Source organism: Neoarius graeffei, chromosome 9 (genome assembly GCF_027579695.1).
Source record: "Neoarius graeffei isolate fNeoGra1 chromosome 9, fNeoGra1.pri, whole genome shotgun sequence".
Taxonomy (NCBI): domain Eukaryota; kingdom Metazoa; phylum Chordata; class Actinopteri; order Siluriformes; family Ariidae; genus Neoarius; species Neoarius graeffei.
In genome coordinates, this window is record NC_083577.1 from 31987755 (window position 1) to 32013465 (window position 25711).

The 25711-nt window shown below is 42.1% G+C and overlaps 1 protein-coding gene across 3 annotated transcripts in view; it reads right to left on the reverse strand.

Moving 5' to 3' along the window:
* The window catches only part of uggt2 (UDP-glucose glycoprotein glucosyltransferase 2), a 163853-nt gene that overhangs the window by 115988 nt on the left and 22154 nt on the right, over positions 1 to 25711 (reverse strand). For all 3 annotated transcript variants that reach the window (XM_060929312.1, XM_060929313.1, XM_060929314.1), the window contains exons 5-9: positions 16949 to 17061; positions 13488 to 13665; positions 13285 to 13381; positions 13114 to 13186; positions 12856 to 12956 (exon numbers count right to left, since the gene is read on the reverse strand). In XM_060929312.1, the coding sequence (XP_060785295.1) occupies positions 12856 to 12956; positions 13114 to 13186; positions 13285 to 13381; positions 13488 to 13665; positions 16949 to 17061 (562 nt within the window). The remainder of the gene's footprint in view (positions 1 to 12855; positions 12957 to 13113; positions 13187 to 13284; positions 13382 to 13487; positions 13666 to 16948; positions 17062 to 25711) is intronic.

Below are 25711 nucleotides of genomic sequence, written 5' to 3' on the forward strand. Positions count from 1 at the left end.
CAGCTACTCATCACAGAGATCCTCAGCCTCACTTTGCTCACTCTCACTGTCCTCACTTTCACTTTTGGCGGCATTTTGTCTAGTCCGCGAATTTAAGACGACCCCCCTTTTTAAGAGCTATTTTTTACAACAAAAACACCGTCTTATATTCGAGCCAATACGGTATATTGCACTAATGTGCAACCCCAATCCCAAAAAAGTTGGGACGCTGTATAAACTGTAAATAAAACCAGAATGTGATCATTTATAAAATCATGGAAACCTGATATTTCATTGAAAATAGTACAAAGACAACATAGACATATAAACATAGATGCCGCATTCTGCGTAGAATCATACGTCATCCTCGCCGCCATATTGGATGTGGCAAAGTGGAGATTCTTCAACCGTCTCTGGTATAGCGTCTAGACAGTAGCCGAGAATAAAGATGCCTCATTCATGTGCTGCGTTTAACTGTACCAACAGGTTTACCGTCCAAACGAGATCACATGGGATTACCTTTCACAGGTGAGACTGGAAAAATACTTTTCATTGTATTTGGTCATTATAACGTAATTTTACAAACAGATTTTTCTGACTTTGTGGCTAATATGAAGGATTTTGACAGAACAGGTCAGACAGTCAGGATCAGAGAGGGAGCTGTTCCTTCAGTTTTCAGGTTCCCAGCTCATCTCCACCGGGTAGGTGTATAGTTATAAGCAGTGAGAATTAGATAATACAGTGCCACACTATGATGAACGTTTTTGAACGTATGATGAATGTTTTTAACCTTTCTGAATGTGAAGGAATCAGTGATGTATTTTGTTTTGGTATGGCGTTAGAACCTGGCCGAACTCAGTTTGGCAGTCATTCAGCTCACTTTATTCAACGAGAGTAGGTCTGTGTGGTGACTCAATAAATAAAACAGTAAATTTTTATTTTCATTCACTATTTCCAGTTTTTCCACTATTTCCATTATCATATTCAGTCTTGTAGGTTGGTTATTGTGGCCTCAGGTTTTGGCAGCTTGCTACGGTATGCTGACTGATTAGCTTACCTGAGCTATCTATCGTGTATCTGTCGCTAGTTTGCAGTGTACAGGGTATTTTGCACACTATTCATAACCATCACATTAAAAGTTATGTTGTTTTGATGCCTGTTTGTTTCCCAAATATAAAACGTGTGTGTCTTAATGGGTGAATAAAAGGCATCGAGTTAAATATTATTGTAGAAAGGGGCTTTATGAAGTTCAGTCCATTTACTTGCATTGGTTTACGGGGAAGATTTGCCACATCAAATATGGCGGACACTCTGACGTATCCTAGCAACGGGGCCACCAGCTCAATGCGGCGTCTATGTTTATATGTCTATGCAAAGACAACATGTCAAATGTTGAAACTGGGGATTTTTTTTTTTAAATATGTGCTCATTTTGAATTTGATGTCAGCAACACATTTCAAAAAAGTTGGGACAGGGGCATGCTTACCACTGTGTTGCATCACCTCTACTTTTAACAACACTCTGTAAACTTCTGGGAACTGAGGAGACCAATTGCTGTAGTTTTGAAAGAGAAATGTCGTCCCATTCTTGCCTGATATACAATTTCAGTTGCTCAATGGTTCAGGGTCTCCTTTGTGCTTCATAATGTGCCAAATGTTTTCAATGGGAGACAGGTCTGGACTGCAGACAGGCCAGTTTAGCACCTGGACTCTTTTACGACAGAGCCATGCAGTTTTAATATGTGCAGAAAGCAGTTTGGCATTGTCTTGCTGAAAGAAGGAAGGCCTTCCCTGAAAAAGATTTTGCCTGGATGGCAGCATATTGCTCTGAAACCTATATATATTATTCAGCATTAATGATGCCTTTCCAGATGTACAAGCTACCCATGTCATGTGCACTAATGCACCCTCATACCATCACAGATGCTGGCTTTTGATCTGTGCACTGATAACAAGCTAGATGGTCCCTCTCCTCTTTTGCCTGGAGGATATGGTGTCCATGATTTCTGAAAAGAATTTCTACTTTTGATTTGTCAGACCTCGGGACAATTTTCCAGTCCATCGTATAAGAGCTTGGGCCCAGAGAAGGTGGTGGTGTTTCTGGATATTGTTTATATATGGTTTTAACCTGCAGTAATAAACCGTTTTCACAGACGTTTTTTTTTTTCTGAAGTGTTCCTGAGCCTAAACAGTGATTTCCACTACAGACACATGCCTGCTTATAATGCAATGTCGCCTGAGGGCCTGAAGATCACAAGCATCCAATGTCAATTTTCAGCCTTGTCTCTTGCATACAGAGATTTCTCCAGATTCTCTGAATCTTTTAATGATATTATGTAACACAGATTATGCAACCCCCAAATTCTTTGCAATTTTACATCGAGGAACATTATTCTTAAATCATTGCACTGTTTGCCCACAGTCTTTCACATTGCGGTGAACCCCTCCCCATCTTTACTTCTGAGAGACTTCGCCTCTCTAGCATGCTCTTTTTATACCCAATCATGTGACTGACCTGTTGCTAATTAAACAATTTTTTTTTTACATTACACAACTTTTTCAGTCTTTTGTTGACCCTGTCCCAACTTTTCTGAAACATGTTGCTGACATCAAATTCAAAATGAACATACACTTTTCAAAAAACAATACAATTTCTCAGTTTCAATATTTGATATGTTGTCTTTGTGCTATTTTCAGTGAAATATAGGGTTTCCAAGATTTGCAAATCTTCATAGTCTGTTTTTATTTGTGTTTTACACAGTGCCCCAACTTTATTTTGGAATTGGGGTGCATAAGCACACTGAGCGGTCTTGTACATTAGTACAATATGTGATTGAGAATGTCAATTTAGGATGCGATCAGACTGACAGCAGTAACAGTCAACAACTACACAGAAAGGGATACTGTAGTAGGGTTGCAGTGCATAAACTCCTCAGTTCCTAAGACGAACTGCACTGGTCTACAGAGATGCAAAAAAAAAAATTAAAAGTGGCATGGTCAGATGAGTCATCCTTCACCATGTTCTTGACAAGTGTGCATGCGAATATGTACTTTATACCAAAAGAACAGTGCATGCCACACATGCACTGAGAACCCCTAGAATGAGGGATTCACTGGCTCTATTATTTTGTTCATAGAATTTTTCTGACATGGTTTTGGTCCAGCAAATTACAGGAAAATGTTACTGCAAGTCATTACAAAAGTTCTTCTGACTGATCACCTTTATCCTAGCCTATCCTAGTGGGAGCGGTTTCTTCCAGGATGTCCGCACCCCATCTTCAGATCATAAGGACACACTGAATTACAACCCCGATTCCAAAAAAGTTGGGACAAAGTGCAAATTGTAAATAAAAATGGAATGCAATAATTTACAAATCTCAAAAACTGATATTGTATTCACAATAGAACACAGACAACATATCAAATGTCGAAAGTGAGACATTTTGAAATTTCGTGCCAAATATTGGCTCATTTGAAATTTCATGACAGCAACACATCTCAAAAAAGTTGGGACAGCGGCGATAAGAGGCTGGAAAAGTTAAAGGTACAAAAAAGGAACAGCTGGAGGACCAAATTGCAACTCATTAGGTCAATTGGCAATAGGTCATTAACATGACTGGGTATAAAAAGAGCATCTTGGAGTGGCAGCGGCTCTCAGAAGTAAAGATGGGAAGAGGATCACCAATCCCCCTAATTCTGTGTCGACAAATAGTGGAGCAATATCAGAAAGGAGTTCGACAGTGTAAAATTGCAAAGAGTTTGAACATACGGTATCATCATCTACAGTGCATAATATCATCAAAAGATTCAGAGAATCTGGAAGAATCTCTGTGCGTAAGGGTCAAGGCCGGAAAACCATACTGGGTGCCTGTGATCTTCGGGCCCTTAGACGGCACTGCATCACATACAGGCATGCTTCTGTATTGGAAATCACAAAATGGGCTCAGGAATATTTCCAGAGAACATTATCTGTGAACACAATTCACCGTGCCATCCGCCGTTGCCAGCTAAAACTCTATAGTTCAAAGAAGCAGCCATATCTAAACATGATCCAGAAGCACAGACGTCTTCTCTGGGCCAAGGCTCATTTAAAATGGACTGTGGCAAAGTGGAAAACTGTTCTGTGGTCAGACGAATCAAAATTTGAAGTTCTTTATGGAAATCAGGGACGCCGTGTCATTCGGACTAAAGAGGAGAAGGACGACCCAAGTTGTTTTCAGCGCTCAGTTCAGAAGCCTGCATCTCTGATGGTATGGGGTTGCATTAGTGCGTGTGGCATGGGCAGCTTACACATCTGGAAAGACACCATCAATGCTGAAAGGTATATCCAGGTTCTAGAGCAACATATGCTCCCATCCAGACGACGTTTCTTTCAGGGAAGACCTTGCATTTTCCAACATGACAATGCCAAACCGCATACTGCATGAATTACAGCATCATGGCTGCGTAGAAGAAGGGTCCGGGTACTGAACTGGCCAGCCTGCAGTCCAGATCTTTCACCCATAGAAAACATTTGGCGCATCATAAAACGGAAGATACGACAAAAAAGACCTAAGACAGTTGAGCAACTAGAATCCTACATTAGACAAGAATGGGTTAACATTCCTATCCCTAAACTTGAGCAGCTTGTCTCCTCAGTCCCCAGACGTTTACAGACTGTTGTAAAGAGAAAAGGGGATGTCTCACAGTGGGAAACATGGCCTTGTCCCAACTTTTTTGAGATGTGTTGTTGTCATGAAATTTAAAATCACCTAATTTTTCTCTTTAAATGATACATTTTCTCAGTTTAAACATTTGATATGTGATCTATGTTCTATTCTGAATAAAATATGGAATTTTGAAACTTCCACATCATTGCATTCCGTTTTTACTTACAATTTGTACTTTGTCCCAACTTTTTTGGAATTGGGGTTGTATTTTGAAAATAGATATCGTTCACAGAGCTGTATTTTGAACAAAACACAGTAAACAAAATTGGTAACCAAAATACTCCAAGCCCTGATGCTGCTCACAGCTTGGTGATGCTTGCAAGAGATGAGGCGAGGAACATTGATAACATGTATATATGTGACACCTCACCAAATCCAGGGACACATGTCGGCCGAAACGAATCCGAGATAATCGCAAAAGAAGCATTTTTTTTTTTAATTTGTGATTTTCGTTTTTTTCCATCATGTGCAAGTTGAGATCTTGAAGAATGCAATCAGTATTTCAGATAACAGATTGTTTTGTTGGAAAAGCATACATTTTTTGTTGCAAATTGTCTCGTTTTTGTCAGGACTGTAGCCTGCTGGGGGGTGTGGGTAAATTACCATATAGGCCATTCACGTGACGATTTAAGACTTTTTTTTTTTTCGCCAATCAGCTGTATGATACGAGCTGAGCTCGTGGCTACTTAAGCTGCATACAGGCGTGCGATTTCACTATGGAATGAGGAAGCTAAACAGAGCGCAGAGGAGCTGAAACACCGCGAAGCAAACAGACACACGGTGGTTACATCGGAGATAACCATTTCTAGCAAAAAAAAAACGCAACCAAAAGGAAGTGTTCTAGGAGTACATTCCATCGGAGGCATTGATGTGTGCAAGGTGACGTTTCTCTTTCTGATGGGGTAAGTTTATTAATCTAAGGTTGTGTGGTTATTTTTGCATGTAACGGAGAGTGTTGTGGTTTGGTTACATGAAACTAGCATTGTGTTAGTTGTGTCATCATCGTGCTATCTTTCTTTTTAATGGTGTGAGTAATTTTTCAACCACAAAACGTTAAAGTATACTTTAGGACTTATTTTTGCACTTCATAATTGTGTTGGGCATACTTTGCATGGAAGGAAAATTGACGTGGTGATCTTTGTTTACATGAAAGTAGCTAGCTAGTAGGGGGTAGGGCTTTCATTAATGTCATGCAAATGAACACCATTATGTGCCCGCCCTACACCCAGAGTAGCTGAGATGGAAAACTTTGAGGGTGATTTTCTCCCTTTTCTGTTTTAAGAGGTATGCACTTTCAAAAGGCCACACATTCTTCAAATATTGTCAGATTTCCACATGGAAGGCATCATTGGAAAGCTTAGAAACTGTACTTTCTGAATCTGTCAATAACTCAAAATGCCCCCGGGCCGACATTTGTCCCTGGATAACGTTATCTGACACATATGCGATATTTACTGTATGGACATGGGATCAGAAAACAATTTTATTTATAAGCAGTAGCCACACGTACACATAGGTTACCTATTTTTCTAATATGTTAGTATTTCTACAGTAACTCCTTCACAGGGACTTGAATGGTAGAGGCATCACAAAATCCAAGTATTATAATAAATTATTAATAATAATAATAATAATAATAATAATAATAAGAAGAAGAAGAAGCTTGTTATTTATTTTAAAAAGTGATGTTTTTTCTGTAAGGACTCCTTTAACACTTCATAACAGTCTCAGGTAAAACTGTTCATTCTTTTCCACCATGGTAAATTTTTCAGGCTGGAAGAATTTGCGTTTTATGATTTCTCAGAAACAAGCTAGATGGGGGAAAAAATCAACAGAAAGTGAGGGAACAATGAGTGATAGCTGCTGCAATGAGGTAACATTAAATATGTTGTCTTGTGGACATTCTGCAACATTGCATGCAAGTAAACATAAAAAAAGCATAAAAACATAAAAAACGTACAATAAACTGGTTGCATAAGTGTGCACACCCTTAAACTAATACTTTGTTAAAGCACCTTTTGATTTAATTACAGCGTTCAGTCTTTTTGGGTTCACACCTGCCATCAATTAAAATGACTCTGATTAACCCCAAATAAAGTTCAGACATTTACTCCATTGCATCCTTCAGCAAAAGCCAGCGTTCACAGAGAGCTTACAAAGCATCAAAGGGATCTCATTGTTGAAAGGTATCAGTCAGGAGAAGGGTGCAAAAACATTTCCACGGCATTAGATATACCATGGAGCACAGTGAAGACAGGCATCAAGAAGTGGAGAAAATATGGGACAACAGTGACATCAATGAGAACTGGACGTCCCTCCAAAATTGATGAAAAGACAAGACGAAAACTGGTCAGGGAGGCTGCCGAGAGGCCGACAGCAACACTGAAGGAGCTGCAGGAATTTCTGGCAAGTACTGGTTGTGTACTACAACCCTGATTCCAAAAAAGTTGGGACAAAGTACAAATTGTAAATAAAAACGGAATGCAATGATGTGGAAGTTTCAAAATTCCATATTTTATTCAGAATAGAACATAGATGACACATCAAATGTTTAAACTGAGAAAATGTATCATTTAAAGAGAAAAATTAGGTGATTTTAAATTTCATGACAACAACACATCTCAAAAAAGTTGGGACAAGGCCATGTTTACCACTGTGAGACATCCCCTTTTCTCTTTACAACAGTCTGTAAACGTCTGGGGACTGAGGAGACAAGTTGCTCAAGTTTAGGGATAGGAATGTTAACCCATTCTTGTCTAATGTAGGATTCAAGTAGCTCAACTGTCTTAGGTCTTTTCTGTCGTATCTTCCATTTTATGATGCACCAAATGTTTTCTATGGGTGAAAGATCTGGACTGCAGGCTGGCCAGTTCAGTACCCGGACCCTTCTTCTACGCAGCCATGATGCTGTAATTGATGCAGTATGTGGTTTGGCATTGTCATGTTGGAAAATGCAAGGTCTTCCCTGAAAGAGACGTCATCTGGATGGGAGCATATGTTGCTCTAGAACCTGGATATACCTTTCAGCATTGATGGTGTCTTTCCAGATGTGTAAGCTGCCCATGCCACACGCACTAATGCAACCCCATACCATCAGAGATGCAGGCTTCTGAACTGAGCGCTGATAACAACTTGGGTCGTCCTTCTCCTCTTTAGTCCGAATGACACGGCATCCCTGATTTCCATAAAGAACTTCAAATTTTGATTCGTCTGACCACAGAACAGTTTTCCACTTTGCCACAGTCCATTTTAAATGAGCCTTGGCCCAGAGAAGACGTCTGCGCTTCTGGATCATGTTTAGATACGGCTTCTTCTTTGAACTATAGAGTTTTAGCTGGCAACGGCGGATGGCACAGTGAATTGTGTTCACAGATAATGTTCTCTGGAAATATTCCTGAGCCCATTTTGTGATTTCCAATACAGAAGCATGCCTGTATGTGATGCAGAGCCGTCTAAGGGCCCAAAGATCACGGGCACCCAGTACGGTTTTCCGGCCTTGACCCTCACGCACAGAGATTCTTCCAGATTCTCCGAATCTTTTGATGATATTATGCACTGTAGATGATGATATGTTCAAACTCTTTGCAATTTTACACTGTTGAACTCCTTTCTGATATTGCTCCACTATTTGTCGGCGCAGAATTAGGGGGATTGGTGATCCTCTTCCCATCTTTACTTCTGAGAGCCGCTGCCACTCCAAGATGCTCTTTTTATACCCAGTCATGTTAATGACCTATTGCCAATTGACCTAATGAGTTGCAATTTGGTCCTCCAGCTGTTCCTTTTTTGTACCTTTAACTTTTCCAGCCTCTTATTGCCCCTGTCCCAACTTTTTTGAGATGTGTTGCTGTCATGAAATTTCAAATGAGCCAATATTTGGCATGCAATTTCAAAATGTCTCACTTTTGACATTTGATATGTTGTCTATGTTCTATTGTGAATACAATATCAGTTTTTTGAGATTGGTAAATTATTGCATTCCGTTTTTATTTACAATTTGTACTTTGTCCCAACTTTTTTGGAATCGGGGTTGTACATGTGACAACAATCTCCTGTATTCTTCATATGCCTGGACTATGAGGTAGGGTCAAAGAAAAACATCCAGGCCCGGCTAAATTTTGCAACAGAATACATCAACTCTCCCAAAAGCATGTGGGAAAATGTGTTCTGGTCCGATGAAACCAAGGTTGAACTTTTTGGCCACAATTCCAAAAGGTACGTTTGGCGCAAAAACAACACTGCACATCACCAAAAGAACACCATACCACGGTGAAGCATGGTGGCGGCAGCATCATGTTTTGGGGTTGTTTTTCTTCAGCTGGAACAGGGGCTTTAGTCAAGGTGGAGGGAATTATGAACAGTTCTAAATACCAGTCAATTTTGGCCCCAAAACTTCAGGTGCCTGCTAGAAAGCTGAAGATGAAGAGGGATTTCATCTTTCAGCACGATAATGACCCCAAGCATACATTGAAATCAACAAAAGAATGGCTTTACCAGAAGAAAATTAAAAGTTTTGGAATGGCCCAACCAGAGCCCAGACCTAAATCCAATTGAAAATCTGTGGGGTGACCTGAAGAGGGCTGTGCACAAGAGACGCCCTCGCAATCTGACAGATTTGGAGCGCTTTTGCAAGGAAGAGTGGGCAAATATTGCCAAGTCTAGATGTGGCAGGCTGATAGACTCCGACCCAAAAAGACTGAACGCTGTAATTAAATCAAAAGGTGCTTCGACAAATTATTAGTTTAAGGGTGTGTACTCTTATGCAACCAGCTTATTGTACTTTATGTTATTCCCCCTAACAGATTTGTATGTTTTTCAATTGAACTGTACATTATTGATCACATTAAAGATTGGAAAAGTTTTGAAATTATTTATCGTGGTCTCATTTTTTACATCAGAAAAACCAATCATTTTAACGGGGTGTGTAGACTTTTTATATCCACTGTACCTACATATCCTGAAATACTATTGTTTAAAATAAAATTTTGCACTTAACTGTAATATAGTCAAGAGAAATAAGAAAATCAGAATGTCTGAGAGGACTTCAAGATTTTATGGTTTTATTTAGATACACAAAGTTCACTACCTTAAAGAAAGTATCTCGCAAATAAACAAACTGAGCTAGAAGTCAGTCTTTATGTCTGTCCTTTATTAAAAAGGCTGCATGGTGAATTTGTTCTTAACGATATAACCACTAAAGTGATGGGACTATTTTTTGTCAGGGAGGCCGCCATAACTCTATTGTGCGTGATGTCATTTTCCGCGAGCATAGCAGAGGTGTACAAGTGCATGCTATACTAGTGTCAGCGGGGCGAAGTATTCTGTCAGGGACAGTTGGAGATGGATGTAAGTGCAGAAGACCTTTATTATAAAGAAAAGTGCAAACAGACAAACAGTCCAAATCGGCATGTGTATATCGTGAACGGCAAAACCTCGAGTGAGGCAAAACAGGGTATCGTAGGCATAAGCAGGGTCAAAAACGAGAGGAAATCAGTCAGGAAACAAGGCTCGGCAATGTGTCACAACAACGCAATACTTCGCAAAGTAAGTCTGTATTCTGAGTCCTTATTTAGGCGTGCTGATTGCGCCCTAATCCAGTGCAGGTGTGTGTTATTTGCGGCACACGTGTGAGTCAGTTCGGAAGCATGCGCTGTCCAGAGCGTGCCTAAGAGTCCTTCTGTTGTGCCAACTAGACTAGAGTATAATATTATGATCTAGCGTGACTTCTCAGTCAATTTGTTTGCATTTCTCCACAAAAATTATGGCAATGCAGGAATCAAAAAATAAAGTATCGGCTAGTTTATTGCCTGCTTATCCTCCACCCGTTTGACGCGACACAGTACGCTGTCGTGTGGAATCCTATGTCATGCAGCGCCACCCTCATTCTCGTCTCCTAAAACATCCATGTATCTGGCTAATCCGGAATGGCCGCGCCCGGGGAAATGGCCCAACGGACTGATGTTACAACTTTAACACGGTTTTTAAGCTAAAGTCCACTTAATTTTTTTTCACCTAGAACATCTTGTATTAAAGTGCATATCACGGGTAAATTCAGGAGCGAGATCAATGTAATTCTCCTATTTTATATTAAACTTTAGTCAAATATCTGTTACATTTTACGCAATTTTTTTAACCTTGCGCAATACCAGAAAAATTCAGTTGAAATCAAGCCATTTGAGGCAAATTGGTCCGCCTCTGAAAAAACTTGGCATTTGGATTTCCCGGCAAACGTTGATTTTCGTGACGTCGTGTGCGGGACGCCTCCCTCTGAATCCTACGCCAGCGCTGGTTTGTTTATGAGAAAACGACCTGGTGGTTTTCTGCAAATTTCTTCATCGTTATCACGTAATTATTAAAATGGTTAACAGATGTATCGTAGGAAGGTGTAGCAACACCAATCTTGATGGGATTAGTACTCATCGTTTCCCAAAAGACCGGACAATGAGAGAGAAATGGGAGCTTTTCCCCGGAAAAACTGGCTACATGCTACAGACTACAGCATTATTTGCGGTGCTCACTTCACAAGGCCCGACGACTTTGAGAAATATTTGCAGTGGGAAATGGGCTTCGCGAGGCAACTTGATCTGAAAAAAGACGCAGTTCCATCTGTTAGAATGCCCAAAGCAACACCGTCTCCATCTGTGTCAGCGTCACCAAAGGAGCCAGCCATGTTCGTCTCCCCTGACAGAAGGCGAAGTGCCGCATCCACTGAGGCCCTCGAAGCCGAGGACCAAGCAGAGCCGAGAAAAAGACCAAGAAAATCGGCAATTCACAAGTTGACTGTTGCCAGGGTAAGAAATAAGAGAGGCTATACTCCAAATTAGGTGTTCCTGTGTTTGTGTGGTACACGGATAATGTTATTTATTGACACATAAAAGTAAACAACACGAAAGCGCTGGGCGATGATCCACTTACTTCACATGTATCAAGGGATATGCGTGTCAGGGCTTGAGATCTTGGGACCTGACAAACACATGAAATGTATATACAACCCTGCTTAGCCGATTCCATGTGTGTAGCTTATGAAATCTTTCTCCTACAGTAGCCAGTACTCTTCGAAATGAAGAAATATATAAATACATAATAGTAATTAGAAAAAAATCTCATATCTCATCTCATTATCTCTAGCCGCTTTATCCTGTTCTACAGGGTCGCAGGCAAGCTGGAGCCTATCCCAGCTGACTACGGGCAAAAGGCGGGGTACACCCTGGACAAGTCGCCAGGTCATCACAGGGCTGACACATAGACACAGACAACCATTTACACTCACATTCACACCTACAGTCAATTTAGAGTCGCCAGTTAACCTAACCTGCATGTCTTTGGACTGTGGGGGAAACCGGAGCACCCGGAGGAAACCCACACGGACACGGGGAGAACATGCAAACTCTGCACAGAAAGGCCCTCGCCGGCCACGGGGCTCGAACCCAGGACCTTCTTGCTGTGAGGCAACAGTGCTAACCACTACACCACCGTGCCGCCTAGAAAAAATATGATTCATGTAACAATAGATAGATGAGCATTGATACATGAATCCATGGGTTTAGAAGCTGAAGGTGACAATTCCATATTTCAATGCAAAATCGCTAGCTGCTAAACTTGGTCTACACAGGCTGTGCACTGAAACCATGCAAGCGCTCTCAGCCTGCTGGCGCTTCCGCACGTGACGTCACGAATCTGGCTCCAGACTCCCTTGGGATTTTTCCAGACGCGTTTTGTTATTTTATTTTTTTTTTCTGCTGTAGACAGATGGCCTTGTGCAAAATTACCCTTCTGGATGAGTGTGTAAAGGGACATACTTTCATATAAAAAAAAACGAAATTGGTCCAGGATATGCACTTTAATGTATAATGATGACATTTCATAACCCTGTAGTTTCAAAATTTCCTGGGGTTAATCGCTTTAAAGAACAAATACAGTACAACCCAGAAGATTTGGTGCTGGCCATTAGCATCTGTTCAGCAGTCAGCGTGTCAGAGTAGAACAGATCACTGCACCAAACTCAGGCAGAAAGCACAGCATTTGTGCCGCTTCTCCATTTGTCACCCGGACATTTCGCAAGGTGTGCACAGATTACTCTCTTCACCCCACATGAAGCTGCTTGGACACACATAGAGGCCTGGACTACAGGTTAAAGAGAGGGTTATTAATAAACGCAGTGTGTTTACCTTGTAGCTCCCACACTTTGAGAGGCGCCATGTCATTCATGCTTTCCAACAGATGTCTCCTCAATTCTCCTAACTGCTCCCGCAGTTCTGGATGAGAGTCCCTGCAGAGAGAGCGTATAATGGACATTAATCCTTTGAATGCATTTGTATTCCGTTTGGAACATAATATAATTGATGACATTCTCACTCTAAAATACCACTATATGTAACAGAAAGGGCATTTAATGGCTGAAAACTATAAGACTTGCATATTTTGACCTTAATTTTCCAAATAAAAAGCCCTGAACGTCATCTGTGTCGTCCTCTTCATAAGTGGCTGTTGATTTTGAATCTGAAAGGGAAAAAAAAGAAACATATTGCCTTAAGAATCTTCACAAAATAGTTACGATAATCATTAAGGTGTGAGCAACTGGAGATCATAACATATACCTTTAACTTGTGTATCATCCACAGCTTTGTACTCGGTACTTTTAATAGCGAGTTCCACACCATATCCAGACAGAAGCATGTGCTGCTTCTTTGGCTCCTGTTGTGACACACAGGAGAACTTGCAATAAACCACATGCAAGCACCAATTATTTTCTTTGAAAGTCTGTTGAAATAATTATTTCGGTAACAAGAAATGAACTCACAGCGACAAAATGGCGCAGCACATAGATTAGCTTCCCCTCTTCTGCCTTCTCAGAAAGAACCTTATGGAATGCGTTGAACTTTTTGGTGCCGATTTCAGCATAAAGTATGACGACAGGAAGATCTGTCCTGTTCACCCCTGGATACTTATGATCATTCTTATACAAGTACGGATTTGGCCTGAAATATAAAAACGTGAAACCAAATCAACAGACAGGGCTGCAGTACAGGACAAAACCTGACTTGGAACCACATATTTTGATCAAGGACTTCTATTCCATATGTGACCCCTCACCGAATCCAGGGACACATGTCGGCCGAAACGAATCCGAGATAATCGCAAAAGAAGCATTTTTTTTTTCGAAATTTGTGATTTTTGTTTTTTTCCATCATATGCAAGTTGAGATCTTGAAGAATGCAATCAGTATTTCAGATAATAGATTGTTTTGTTGGAAAAGCATACATTTTTTGTTGCAAATTGTCTCGTTTTTGTCAGGACTGTAGCCTGCTGGGGTGTGTGGGTAAATTACCATATGGGCCATTCACATGATGATTTAAGTCTTTTGTTGTTGTTTTTTTCGCGAATCAGCTGTATGATACGGGCTGAGCGCATGGCTACTTAGCTGCATACAGGCATGTAATTTCACTATGGAATGAGGAAGTTAAACAGAGCGCAGAGGAGCTGAAACACCGCGAAGCAAACAGACACTCGGTATTTACATCGGAGATAACCATTTCTAGCAAAAAAAAAAAAACGCAACCTCGTTTTCCAGATTGAATGGAATACTTGAATGATCGGATGATATACGGACTGTTCTAGGACTATATTCCATCGGAGGCATTGATGTGTGCAAGGTGCCGTTTCTCTTTCTGATGGGGTAAGTTTATTAATCTAAGGCTGTGTGGTTATTTTTGCATGTAACGGAGAGTGCTGTGGTTTGGTTAAGCCTAGGTCACAACCGGACATACGATTTTTTGGCCGTGTGATTTTTGGCGTTTCCCAAATCGCTGCGTTTTTTTTTTTGTTCATGGAGAAAGACGCGCGTTGGCCATAAGTTTGTCTTGCAACTTGAAAAAAATGTAAGCGCCCGTAGAGTTTGTTTGACATGACAAAGAACCTCTGCGGCCAGTCTGCATCTCGAAAATCAGCATGTCACACGCGCGCTCTCGTGCGTTTTTTGCGTGTAGACCGGCCGTAGGAGCACGGTACGGCCGGTTGTGACCGAGGCTTTACATGAAACTAGCGTTGTGTTAGTTGTGTCATCATTGTGCTATCTTTCTTTCTTACAGTGTAATTTTTCAACCACAAAACGTTAAAGTATACTTTAGGACTTATTTTTGTAGTTCATAATTGTGTTGGGCATACTTTGCATGGAAGGAAAATTGACGTGGTGATCTTTGTTTACATGAAAGTAGCATCGTGCTAGCTAGTAGGGGGTAGGGCTTTCCTTAATGTCATGCAGATGAGCAGCATTATGTGCCCGCCCTACACCCAGAGTAGCTGAGATGGAAAACTTTGAGGGTGATTTTCTCCCTTTTCTGTTTTAAGAAGTATACACTTTCAAAAGGCCACACATTCTTCAAATATTGTCAGATCTCCACATGGAAGGCATCATTGGAAAGCTGAGAAACTGTACTTTCTGAATCTGTCAATAACTCAAAATGCCCCCGGGCGGACATGTGTCCCTGGATTCTGTTTTCTGACACATATGTGAATTGATCCCCCAGGCTCCCTGTGAGAGTAAGAATTTCCACAGACAGTTCTGTGTTGGCATGGTCTGGTTTGTTTAATTCACATTTAATGACAAGGTTGTAGTCGAGTCACTAAACTTCGAGTCCGAGTCAAGTCCAAGTCATAAAAAAAAAAACTGAGTCGAGTCCACTATTGAGCCGAGTTGAGTCCGAGAACAAGACTCCAACCGCACCATTTGACGGCGGCTGTTTTAGCGCCATTAACATGAGTTTGTTCCTGAACATGACGTATGAACAAGTGAATGTGCTTCTCTTTATCAGGGAGTGCGAAGTATTCGGTCAGAGATGGTTGGGAGATGGATGTAAGTGCAGAAGGTGTTTATTAATACAAGTGAAGACGGTAAACAATCCAGAACGGCAGGCAAAATCGTAAAACGGTGAAACAGGCAATAAGTCGAGCGAGGCACGAACAGGCTATCGTAGACTCCGCAGAACCAAAGACGAAAAACAGGAAATCAGGAAACCAAACAAGAAAATAAGGCTCAGTAATGTGTCAGCAACGCAACTCAATACTTCGCAAAATAAGTATCTCATCTCATCATCTCTAGCTGCTTTATCCTGTTCTACAGGGTCGCAGGCAAGCTGGAGCCTATCCCAGCTGACTACGGGCGAAAGGCAGGGTACACCCTGGACAAGTCGCCAGGTCATCACAGGGCTGACACATAGACACAGACAACCATTCACACTCACACCTACGGTCAATTTAGAGTCACCAGTTAACCTAACCTGCATGTCTTTGGACTGTGGGGGAAACCGGAGCACCCGGAGGAAACCCACGCGGACATGGGGACAACATGCAAACTCCACAGAAAGGCCCTCGCCGGCCATGGGGCTCGAACCCGGACCTTCTTGCTGTGAGGCGACAGCGCCAACCACTACACCACCGTGCCGCCCGCAAAATAAATATGTTTTCAGTTTTTATATAGGCGCCCCGATTGCGCCTTAATCCTGTGTCGGTACGAGTCATTTACGGCGCGCGCGAGAGTCCACTTGGTGCATGCGCTATCCAGAATGCACCCGAGAGTCTATCTGATGCACACGCCAAGGCGTGCAGGTGTGACACTCTTGCATGAAATTAGTACAAAAATTAATGTAGATATAAATATATTATGCCAAAGTATCATGGCATGCTACAAAAAATAAAGAAAAATTCCGAGTCCTCGTCTGCAATTTGTGAGTCCAAATGCAGTTAATGCACGAGTCCGAGTCCAAGTCATCAGTGCTCAAGTCCTGAAAATTAGGGCACGAGTCCTGGACTCGAGCACTACAAACCTGCTTAATGACTGAATAAATACAGTGTCACTGAAGCAGTGCTGTTATGGTGTTTCGCCTTCGAAACCTGTAGATTCAGGTTGAATCTGAGAGAATATTAACTTGTGAATGGGTGAGTAAATGAGTGAGTGAATTAAACACTTTTTTTTTTTTATGCAATCTCTCACAATCCAGAGTTTCTGTTGTTGGAGTAAACAGTAAAACCATACAACATGCATAATGTATTTTTAATCTGCCATTAATGAAGCCATGGATTAGCAACCTCTTAATCACTCATAATGCCAGCCTCAAACACTGCAAGCACGCAGCAACAGTAGACTTTGAACAGATGCAATTTCTAATTTAACAGTATTCTCCAGCACAATCCCAGCAAACAGTATTGTTAAGAAAGAACAGAAGACCACTTAAGGAAATACCACAATGAGCAAAAATGTGTTACCTGCCTGAGGCACCCTTCAGGAGTTTCTTCATGTTCTTGGTGCTGCACGCATGTTGGCCATGGATGGAGACGAAGGCAGAGCAAGCATCTGGTGGAGGCTCATCACTGGCAATCTGCACAAAGGACATATGGCAATGAAATCATTCACCCAAGAGCAATTTATGCAGTTGAGAAAAAGCAAAAAAAGACACTAATTGGGGTTAAAAAGCAGCTGGGAAACAGTCAGTCTACCTTTATTTGCACAATTTTAATCAAAACTACAGGGGTGGAAAAATCACAAACCTGAGCTAGAAGGGCACTTGGAGAGAATAGACGTCCAGCAAGGCCAAATGCCTTATCTTGCAACATTAGTGAAAGAAAAACTAAATTCATAGATCCATCTCGTGACTCGGATCACCTCCAAAATTTAATGGGTTCTTCCTTGACCTATGCTACACCCTTCCACCAAGTTCCATGGAAATTGTATTGGTAGGTTTTGCACAATCCTGCTTCAAGTCAGACAAACAAACCGCATGGAAAACGTGACCTCCATCACAGATTCTGAGTCCATTTCCAAAACTGCTCAAAGTTGTTCAAAATAAGTTCAGAGCTGACCGTCCCCTGAGAGGATGCTGTGGAGGAGGCATATGAGTGCAAAAGCTTGAAGTATGCCGAGCTGGCAGCCGGTGCTGAGCAACGTGGCTAGAAGGTTAGGATCTGCCCAGTTGAGGTCGGCTGCAGAGGTTTTGTTGGTAAGTCAACCACCAGGCTGCTTAAGGACATGGGAGTCAGTGGTGTCACAGTCCGGTCCAGTCCATCCATGCCTGAGTTTGTGGGGCTTCCATGCCGGCTCCAAGCCGGATCCGGGACAGGAATTCAGTCCTGCCCTGCTGTAGGCCATTTTCCCCGGAAGCGGCACTCCCAGACCTGCTACCACTCCTCTCCCATCAGCCAGGGCCTTCTTAAGAGCTGTTTGGAGCTACTCCAGTTGCCAGACTGTCTCTAGCAGACTTTCCTCGCCTCGCTACAGCCCTTTGGTATTGTGACTTATTGATTCCCCCTGCCTGTATCATCCCATGTTTTTTGTCTCATTTTCTGTCCAGTTTTTGCCCCTGTTGTACCTGCCTGTTCCTTTGGCTTGTGTTTTTTGCTTCCTCTACCTGGGTTTCCCTTGTCCCTGTTTTCTTCAGTTTTTGTGAAGATTTTTCTCTCCTGTTTTTGTCCCTGACCATGCCTGCCTGCTCTTCTGTGTTTTGGCCTCTTGGCCCGTTCTTTGACCACTGATTTTTGCCTGAGCCCTATTGTACCTCTGCCCTATACTTCATCAAAGAAGTTTCTTTTTGTACACTGCCTGTCTTGAGTCTGCTCTTGGGTCCTCACTTCACCTCAGCTCGCCATTTCTGACAGTCAGAAGTCAAGCCCAATGGCAAGCCATAAAAGTCCTTTCCAGTCCTGCCCAACAGGCCAGTCAGTCAGTGCGTTTACATGCACATCCAAATCGAGCTACTGTCGGTAATCGAGCTAAGGGTCCCAGCAGGGGTGCCAGAGAAATCCAATCCTACATGCACACAAGGAAATCGAGCTATTGTGTGAGGTACATTGTGCACCCGAGCCACAGGTGGCGCTACATGCCCCATCGTGTTGGTACACTTCCGGTTGTCGTCATGAAGAAGAGCTATTCAAGAGTATAAACAAAGTTATCAGTTCCGTGTTCACAAGAAGAACGACGACGAGGACAGCAACATTGAGATATATTTTATATATATATATATATATATATATATATATATATATATATATATTTCAACTCCTTAAGCTGAATGAGCATGAACTCTATCTCCTCATTGCTCCAGAAGTGCACGTTTCTACTACTGTTTTCATGCCGACCGAGGCTGTTGTGTTTCCCGCTTGTGGTCTCGTCACTCGTCACTTCTGGAAGGGGCAGTGTTGAAGTAAGTAGCTCGACTACGTAGCTCGATAGGGTATACATGCACTAAGTAGCTCGGCTACAATTGCATAATCTAGGTCGCGTAGCTCGATTACGAGAAATCCAGTTTGGTTCGATTTCAGCCGAGCTAAGGTGTTTCCATGGCATTTAGAACTTCGATTTCAGTCGAGCTACGGCAGAAATTCGATTTTCTCTATGTGCATGTAAACGCACTGATTGGCTTTGGATTAAGAGGAGAGACATCACCTGGGCCCCCAAATAACAGCTGCTCCATTAGGGTGAATAGTGAGAGTTAAAGCAGAGGGGGGCACACCTGGGACGCCAGATGTCGCCGAAGAGCCCTCCGGAGGTGTTGTGGGCCTATCATCGAAACACCTAAGAAGAAGGGTGCCCACCTGATGACTCCAATGAAGTGTTATTCCTCCACACTCCACCCAAATACCATTAGGGCACCCACCTGGAGACCCTCAGTTTGCATGCCTGTCCCCACCAGTGTTAGCTCAGGTAGACACACTCTGCAAGGGATTGTACCAACTAATCCTAAAATAAAATAGCAGGCTACTGATATTAAGGTTACCATTATTTTCTGCCTCCCATCCAAATATCAGAGAGGGATTTTAAAAAAATGCGATCAGTGGGTTTTGATACTAAGGACATTTTTGCACAAAGGCACCAATTGGTTATTACAGTTATTGGTGGCATTTTTTAACAGTCAGAAAGAAGAAGAAGGAGAACAACAACAACTTTATTTACCACACGTACACTTAAACACAGTGAAATTCCTCTCTGCATTTAACCCATCTGAAGCAGTGAACACACACACACGTGAGCAATGAGCACACACACATACCCAGAGCAGTGGGCAGCCATGCTACAGCGCCCGGGGAGCAGCTGGGGGTTAGCTGGGCAATTCAGCCCAAGGCCGCCCCATGCTAACCTAACTGCATGTCTTTGAACTGTGGGGGGGGGGGGGGGGCGACCGGAGCACCTGGAGGAAACCCACGCAAAACACGGGGAGAACATGCAAACCCCACACAGAAAGGCCTCTGTCGGCCACTGGGCGCAAACCCAGAAACTTCTTACTGTGAGGTGACAGTGCTAACCACTACACCACTGTGCTGCCCGGTGCACAAATCTTCAAGCATACTCGATAAGTTAAGGATTGAGGATTTTTCGTACAACAGGATAACTGCAGTCATGGGAGAAAGAAAGTACACCCTCCTTCAGTTCTATGTTTTTATCAGAGGTGGACAAAGTACCCAACTTCATTACTTCAGTCAAAGTACAGATCTGACTGGTCAAATGTTACTCCGATACAAGTGAAAGTAGTCCAGTCAATTTTTTACTTAAGTTAAAGTGCTGATGACACGTTTTTGACATCTTTGGCGATGTTTTATAACATAAAAAAGTAATTCCTGATGATCCATATATTAATTCACGAAGGCGCCTATTTTACAAGTTATGATAAAAAACGTGGCTATTTGGGCAAATTTGACGGGGCTGCAGCACCCAGGAGATGAAAGAGGAGGAGGAGCTATATGACGTCAGCGAAAGAACCTTCCTCCTAACTTACCAGTTTGTTGTTGATGCGACAGGTGTTCAGTTTGTCATTATTAGTATTATTATTATACATTATACATTATATATATATATATATATATATATATATATATATATATATATATATTAGTTATTATGCCTTCGCGTTGTGTTGCCGGCTTTTGCTCCAAAACCTACAAGGATGGGGTAAGTTTATTCAAGTTTCCCAGAGATCCCGAGCTGCATGCAAAGTGGGTGAAGCAAGTCAGGCACACTCGTGACAAGTGGGAGCCCTCACCAACATCCGTCCTGTGCTCTGAACACTTCGATTTGGATTGTTTTGACACCCTTCCCAGCTTAAAAGAATCTCTTGGGTGTTCAGTTCATCACAAACGTGTGTTACTACCATCAGCAGTGCCTACACAGTGTTGCCAGATTGGGAGGTTTCCCGCCCAGTTGAGCGGTTTCAAGTGCATTTTGGTGGGTTTTGAACCAGATACTGCTGAGGTTTTCCAGCCCAAAATATGTTCAAAACCCACCAAGATGCACTTGAAACTGCCCAACTGGGCGGGATTCCTCCCAATCTGGCAACACTGCCAGTATTCCAGAGGGGGTCTACTAGTAGCTACGCCGGATCCAAAGACAGTCCTCCTGTCAGAACGTGTTGTGAAACGACATAAGATAAAGGTACGTAGAGCTATAGATTCTACATGATAATCATAAATGTAATCATAAAGTCGGCGTGATATCAGTCATGTATTTGCTTGTGAAAGCCTGTGGCTTTCATGTAACTGCCGCCTAGCAACGAGAGGCAAAGGGTAAAGAGGGTAGGCTATCATAGATTCTATTCGGAAGAGATCAACACAATTCTAGACTCCCAGAAGAGGAAGAGCTAGCACTAGAGAGCTCACCGGCGTTTTCATGCGCCATTTCCATTGAGTAGAACCAGAGTAGAACAGCCAGTGAACCACAGCGTGTTCTTCCGCTGACGTCACAACATGGCCGCGAGCCACGGACCCAGTTTTCTTGCGCTGTGCAATTAAAAGTTGGATATTTGCGTAACAACAGCTTCTTTTCACGTAATTATAACAGAAATCTAACATGTTTGCCATGTTGTATAGTTTATTTAAGAAATTGTGTCATCAGCCCTTTAAAGTACTGAAGTACTTGCTTTTGAAAATACTTAAGTATTAAAAGTACATTTTCTGTCAACGCATTGTTGTATTATTGCCACAACGCTTACAAAATCTAACGCCGTTACCAAAGACAGAAACGTGAATTCACAAAATGAACGCATGCTGTGCATCATGGTGGTTTAACATTACACTAGCTATTCAGTGAAACTCCACCTGACATGCTAGCAAACTCTTTTCAAACGCAAAATCATACTGGGTAGCTAATGCTACTACAAAATAAAGATTTCTGCATTCTGTTTATTTGGCAAGACTATGCTAAAGCATTTCTGAAAGCACTTCAGACAAGTTAACGTTATTCATGTTAGCGTAACTCTGTTTTTACATGCTAACTAACAGTGTCCAAGTTAACGAGCTGTGTGTTAGCCGTGGACAAGGCTAGGGCAACTTGGCGGGCAAATCCATAGAAAGTCATTTGACTAACCAGACCACATAGCGATTGCAACATTATTGCTAGCTCTAAAAGCACAGATAACTTTGTTGCAGGCTTTCTCTTGGAATAAAACGTTTATATACCTCAATATGCTTCAGCAGGTTGGACATCGAGTTTTTGTAGGCCGTGATGTGGTTTGTTTTCGGCAAACAAAGCAAACATTTAAAATGAAACGAATCTTTAATCCTTTCAGAAAACTGAAACATGGGTTCTAGGTATGGCCATGGGTGTGTGTGCATTCCCCAGAAGAACCGCCTCCTTCCATTCTGCCATCAACTAATTGTGTTCAAATAACGCTGCTGAGAAATCACTAAACTTGATTTTATCCAGTCTATGGACGTGACGTGACCGTAGTGATTACTGACGGGCGGTCTCAGTATCACCTGCGAAAAAACCAATCGCGTTCTAGAAAAGAAAAACACATCCGTTTTCAAAGCTGCTTCATAGTAACGAGGACCTTGATAGAAATGTAGTGGAGTGAAAAGTACGATATTTGCCTTTCAAATGTAGTGAAGTTAAAGTCATAAGTTTAAAAAAATAATAATACTCAAGTAAAGTACAGATACTCAAAAAGTATACTTAAGTACAGTACTCAAGTAAATGTCCACCTCTGGTTTTTATATTTCAGTTTTTGTTATAAATAGTCATATATAAAAGTTATAAATAATAATTAGGTGGTCCTCAAAACTTCTACAAACAAAGAAATAACCTCAGGTGACAAAATAAATAAATAAATAAATAAATAAATAAAAATACAAAAGCACAACAGATTTCAATATGCGATCATGTTTTCTCCCAAAAAATCAATCAATATTCAGGAACCAGGTGGGAGAAAAAAATAAGTACACCCTTCCTACTTCCACAGTCATTAGGAGAGTAATTAGCAGTCGGGTGTTACTAAAGAAATGCACAAGATTAGTTAATCATCAAGAAGTGTGACTATCACAATTAAAGCAGAACTTTTGACAATCTGGTGTTGTGAAGCAAGCTCTCAGGTACGGTATGTGTCTACATCATGCCAAGAAGAAAGGACATCAGCCATGACTTCAGCTAAGCAACTGTTGCTGCTCATCAATCTGGGAAAGGTCATAAGGCCATCTCCAAACAATTTGACTTTCTTTTTCCCCATGACTGTATAGCAATGTTTTGCAAAATAAATAGGTGCGCTGGATGTTTTCATTCATCCAAATTAAACATGTAGTCAATTTCATACATGGGATTTGGTGGCAGTTAAAGGAACAGTCCACCGTACTTCCATAATGAAATATGTTCTTCTCTGAATTGAGACGAGCTGATCCGTACCTCTCCGAGCTTTGTGCGACCTCCCAGTCAGTCAGACGCGCTGTTACTCCTGTTAGCAAAGTAGCTAGGCTCAGCATGGCCAATGGTATTTTTTGGGGCTGTAGTTAGATGCGACCAAACTCTTCCACGTTTTTCCTTTTTACATAGGTTTATATGACCAGTGACATGAAACAAAGTTCAGTTACACAAATTGAAACGTGGCGATTTTCTATGCTATGGAAAGTCTGCACTATAATGACAGGCGTACTAACACCTTCTGCGCGCTTCGACAGCGCATTGATACCTTCACTCCTGTTTTTTTTTCTTTCCCCCGCCCCCCCCCCTAACTGCCGTCAATACAACCAACGTGACCACCAAGACAAGTAGCCTGCACTCCTTGGAACACAGTCTAGTCAGGGGGGCGGGGGAGAGGGGGGGCAGGGGAAAACAGGAGTGAAGGTATCAATGCGCTGTCGAAGCGCGCAGAAGGTGTTAGTACGCCTGTCATTATAGTGCGGACTTTCCATAGCATAGAAAATCGCCACGTTTCAATTTGTGTAACTGAATTTTGTTTCATGTTACTGGTCATATAAACCTATGTAAAAAGGAAAAACGTGGAAGAGTTTGGTTGCATCTAACTACAGCCCCCAAAAATACCATTGGCCATACTGAGCCTAGCTACATTGCTAACAGGAGTAACAGCGCGTCTGACTGACTGGGAGGTTGCACAAAGCTCGGAGAGGTACGGAGCAGCTCGTCTCAATTCAGAGAAGAACATATTTCATTATGGAAGTACGGTGGACTGTTCCTTTAAGCTGTAGCAAATGAGCAGGTGAAAACGGTGTAGAAATGAGTCAAAATAAAATATTGTAACTATGGTAAATGCATTGGAAGTGGTAACTGCAGACTACTTTTACTGTATGAATGTGCCTGCTGTATATCAGTGAATGTGTTTACACATTCCTATACCTGTTCTTTATTCATGACAAGAATCACAACATTACAATAGCATGTTTTGGAAAACTGTATGGTTTTAATACTGCTTCATCCAAAATGTACTGCATTAACTTTATATTTGACAAGAGCAGCAATGAGTTTGGACTTTAATACGGGGATGGGTCAAAGGTTGAGCTTTGATACTGCGCTGGTTTCACTTACGGTCAAACCGGAAAGTCTGCACACCCCTTTTACCTTCTCCACGTTTTATTACGTTACAGACTTATTCTACAATAGATTGAGTTCATTTTTTGCCTCAAACATCTACACACAATCACCAATAATTATGAAGTAAAAACAGGCTTTTAGATAATATGCAATTTTATTTTACTGACAAAAATAGGTTATTTAGGGGTTACATATCTGTACACACCCTTAGCCTAATACTTGGTTGATGCACCTTTGGCAGCATTTACAACTTCAGGGCGTCTTGGGAAAGAAGCTACGAGCTTGGCACACTTGTTTCTGGACATTTTTGCCCATTCCTCTTGGCATATCCTTGCAAGCTCCGTCAGGTTGGATGGGGAGCATCGGTACACAGCCATTTTCAGCTCCTTCCACAGATGTTCAACTGGATTCAGGTCTGGGCTCTGGCTGCGCCACTCAAGGACATTCACAGACTTTCTCCGAAGCCACTCCTTTGTTTTCTTGGCTGTGTGCTTCGGGTTGTTGTCATGTTGGAAGGTAAACCTTCGCCCCAATTTGAAGTCCAGAGCGCTCTGGAGCAGGTTTACTTCAAGAATCTTGGTGTACTTAGCTGCATTCACCTTTCCCTCTATCAGAACTAGTCGCCCTGTTCCCGCTGCTGAAAACCATCCCCACATCATGATGCTGCCACCGCCATGCTTCACTGTAGGGATGGCATTAGCCAGGTGATGAGCAGTGCCTGGTTTCCTCCAGATGTGACGTTTGGTACTCAGGCCAAAAAGTTCAATTTTGGTTTCATCAGACCAGAGAATCCTGTTTCTCATGGTTTGAGAGTCCTCTAGGTGCCTTTTGGCAAAGCCCAAGCAGGCTGTCATGTGCCTTTTACTAAGGAGTGGCTTCCATCTGGCCACTCTACCATAAAGGCCTGATTTGTGGAGTGCTGCCTAGATGGTTGATCTTCTGAAAGGTTCTCCCATCTCCACAAGGATACGCTGGAGCTCTGTCAGAGTGACCCTCAGGTTCCTGCTCACCTCCCTGGCCAAGGCCCGTCTTCCCCAATTGCTCAGTTTGGCCAGGCGTCCAGGTCTAGGAAGATTCTTGGTGGTTCCAAACTTCTTCCGTTTGTGAATGATGGTGGCCACTGTGCTCTCTAGGACCTGTAAAGCTGCAGCAATTTTTCTGTACCCTTCTCTAGATCTATGTCTTGACACAATCCTGTTTCTGAGGTCTGCAGATAATTCCTCTGA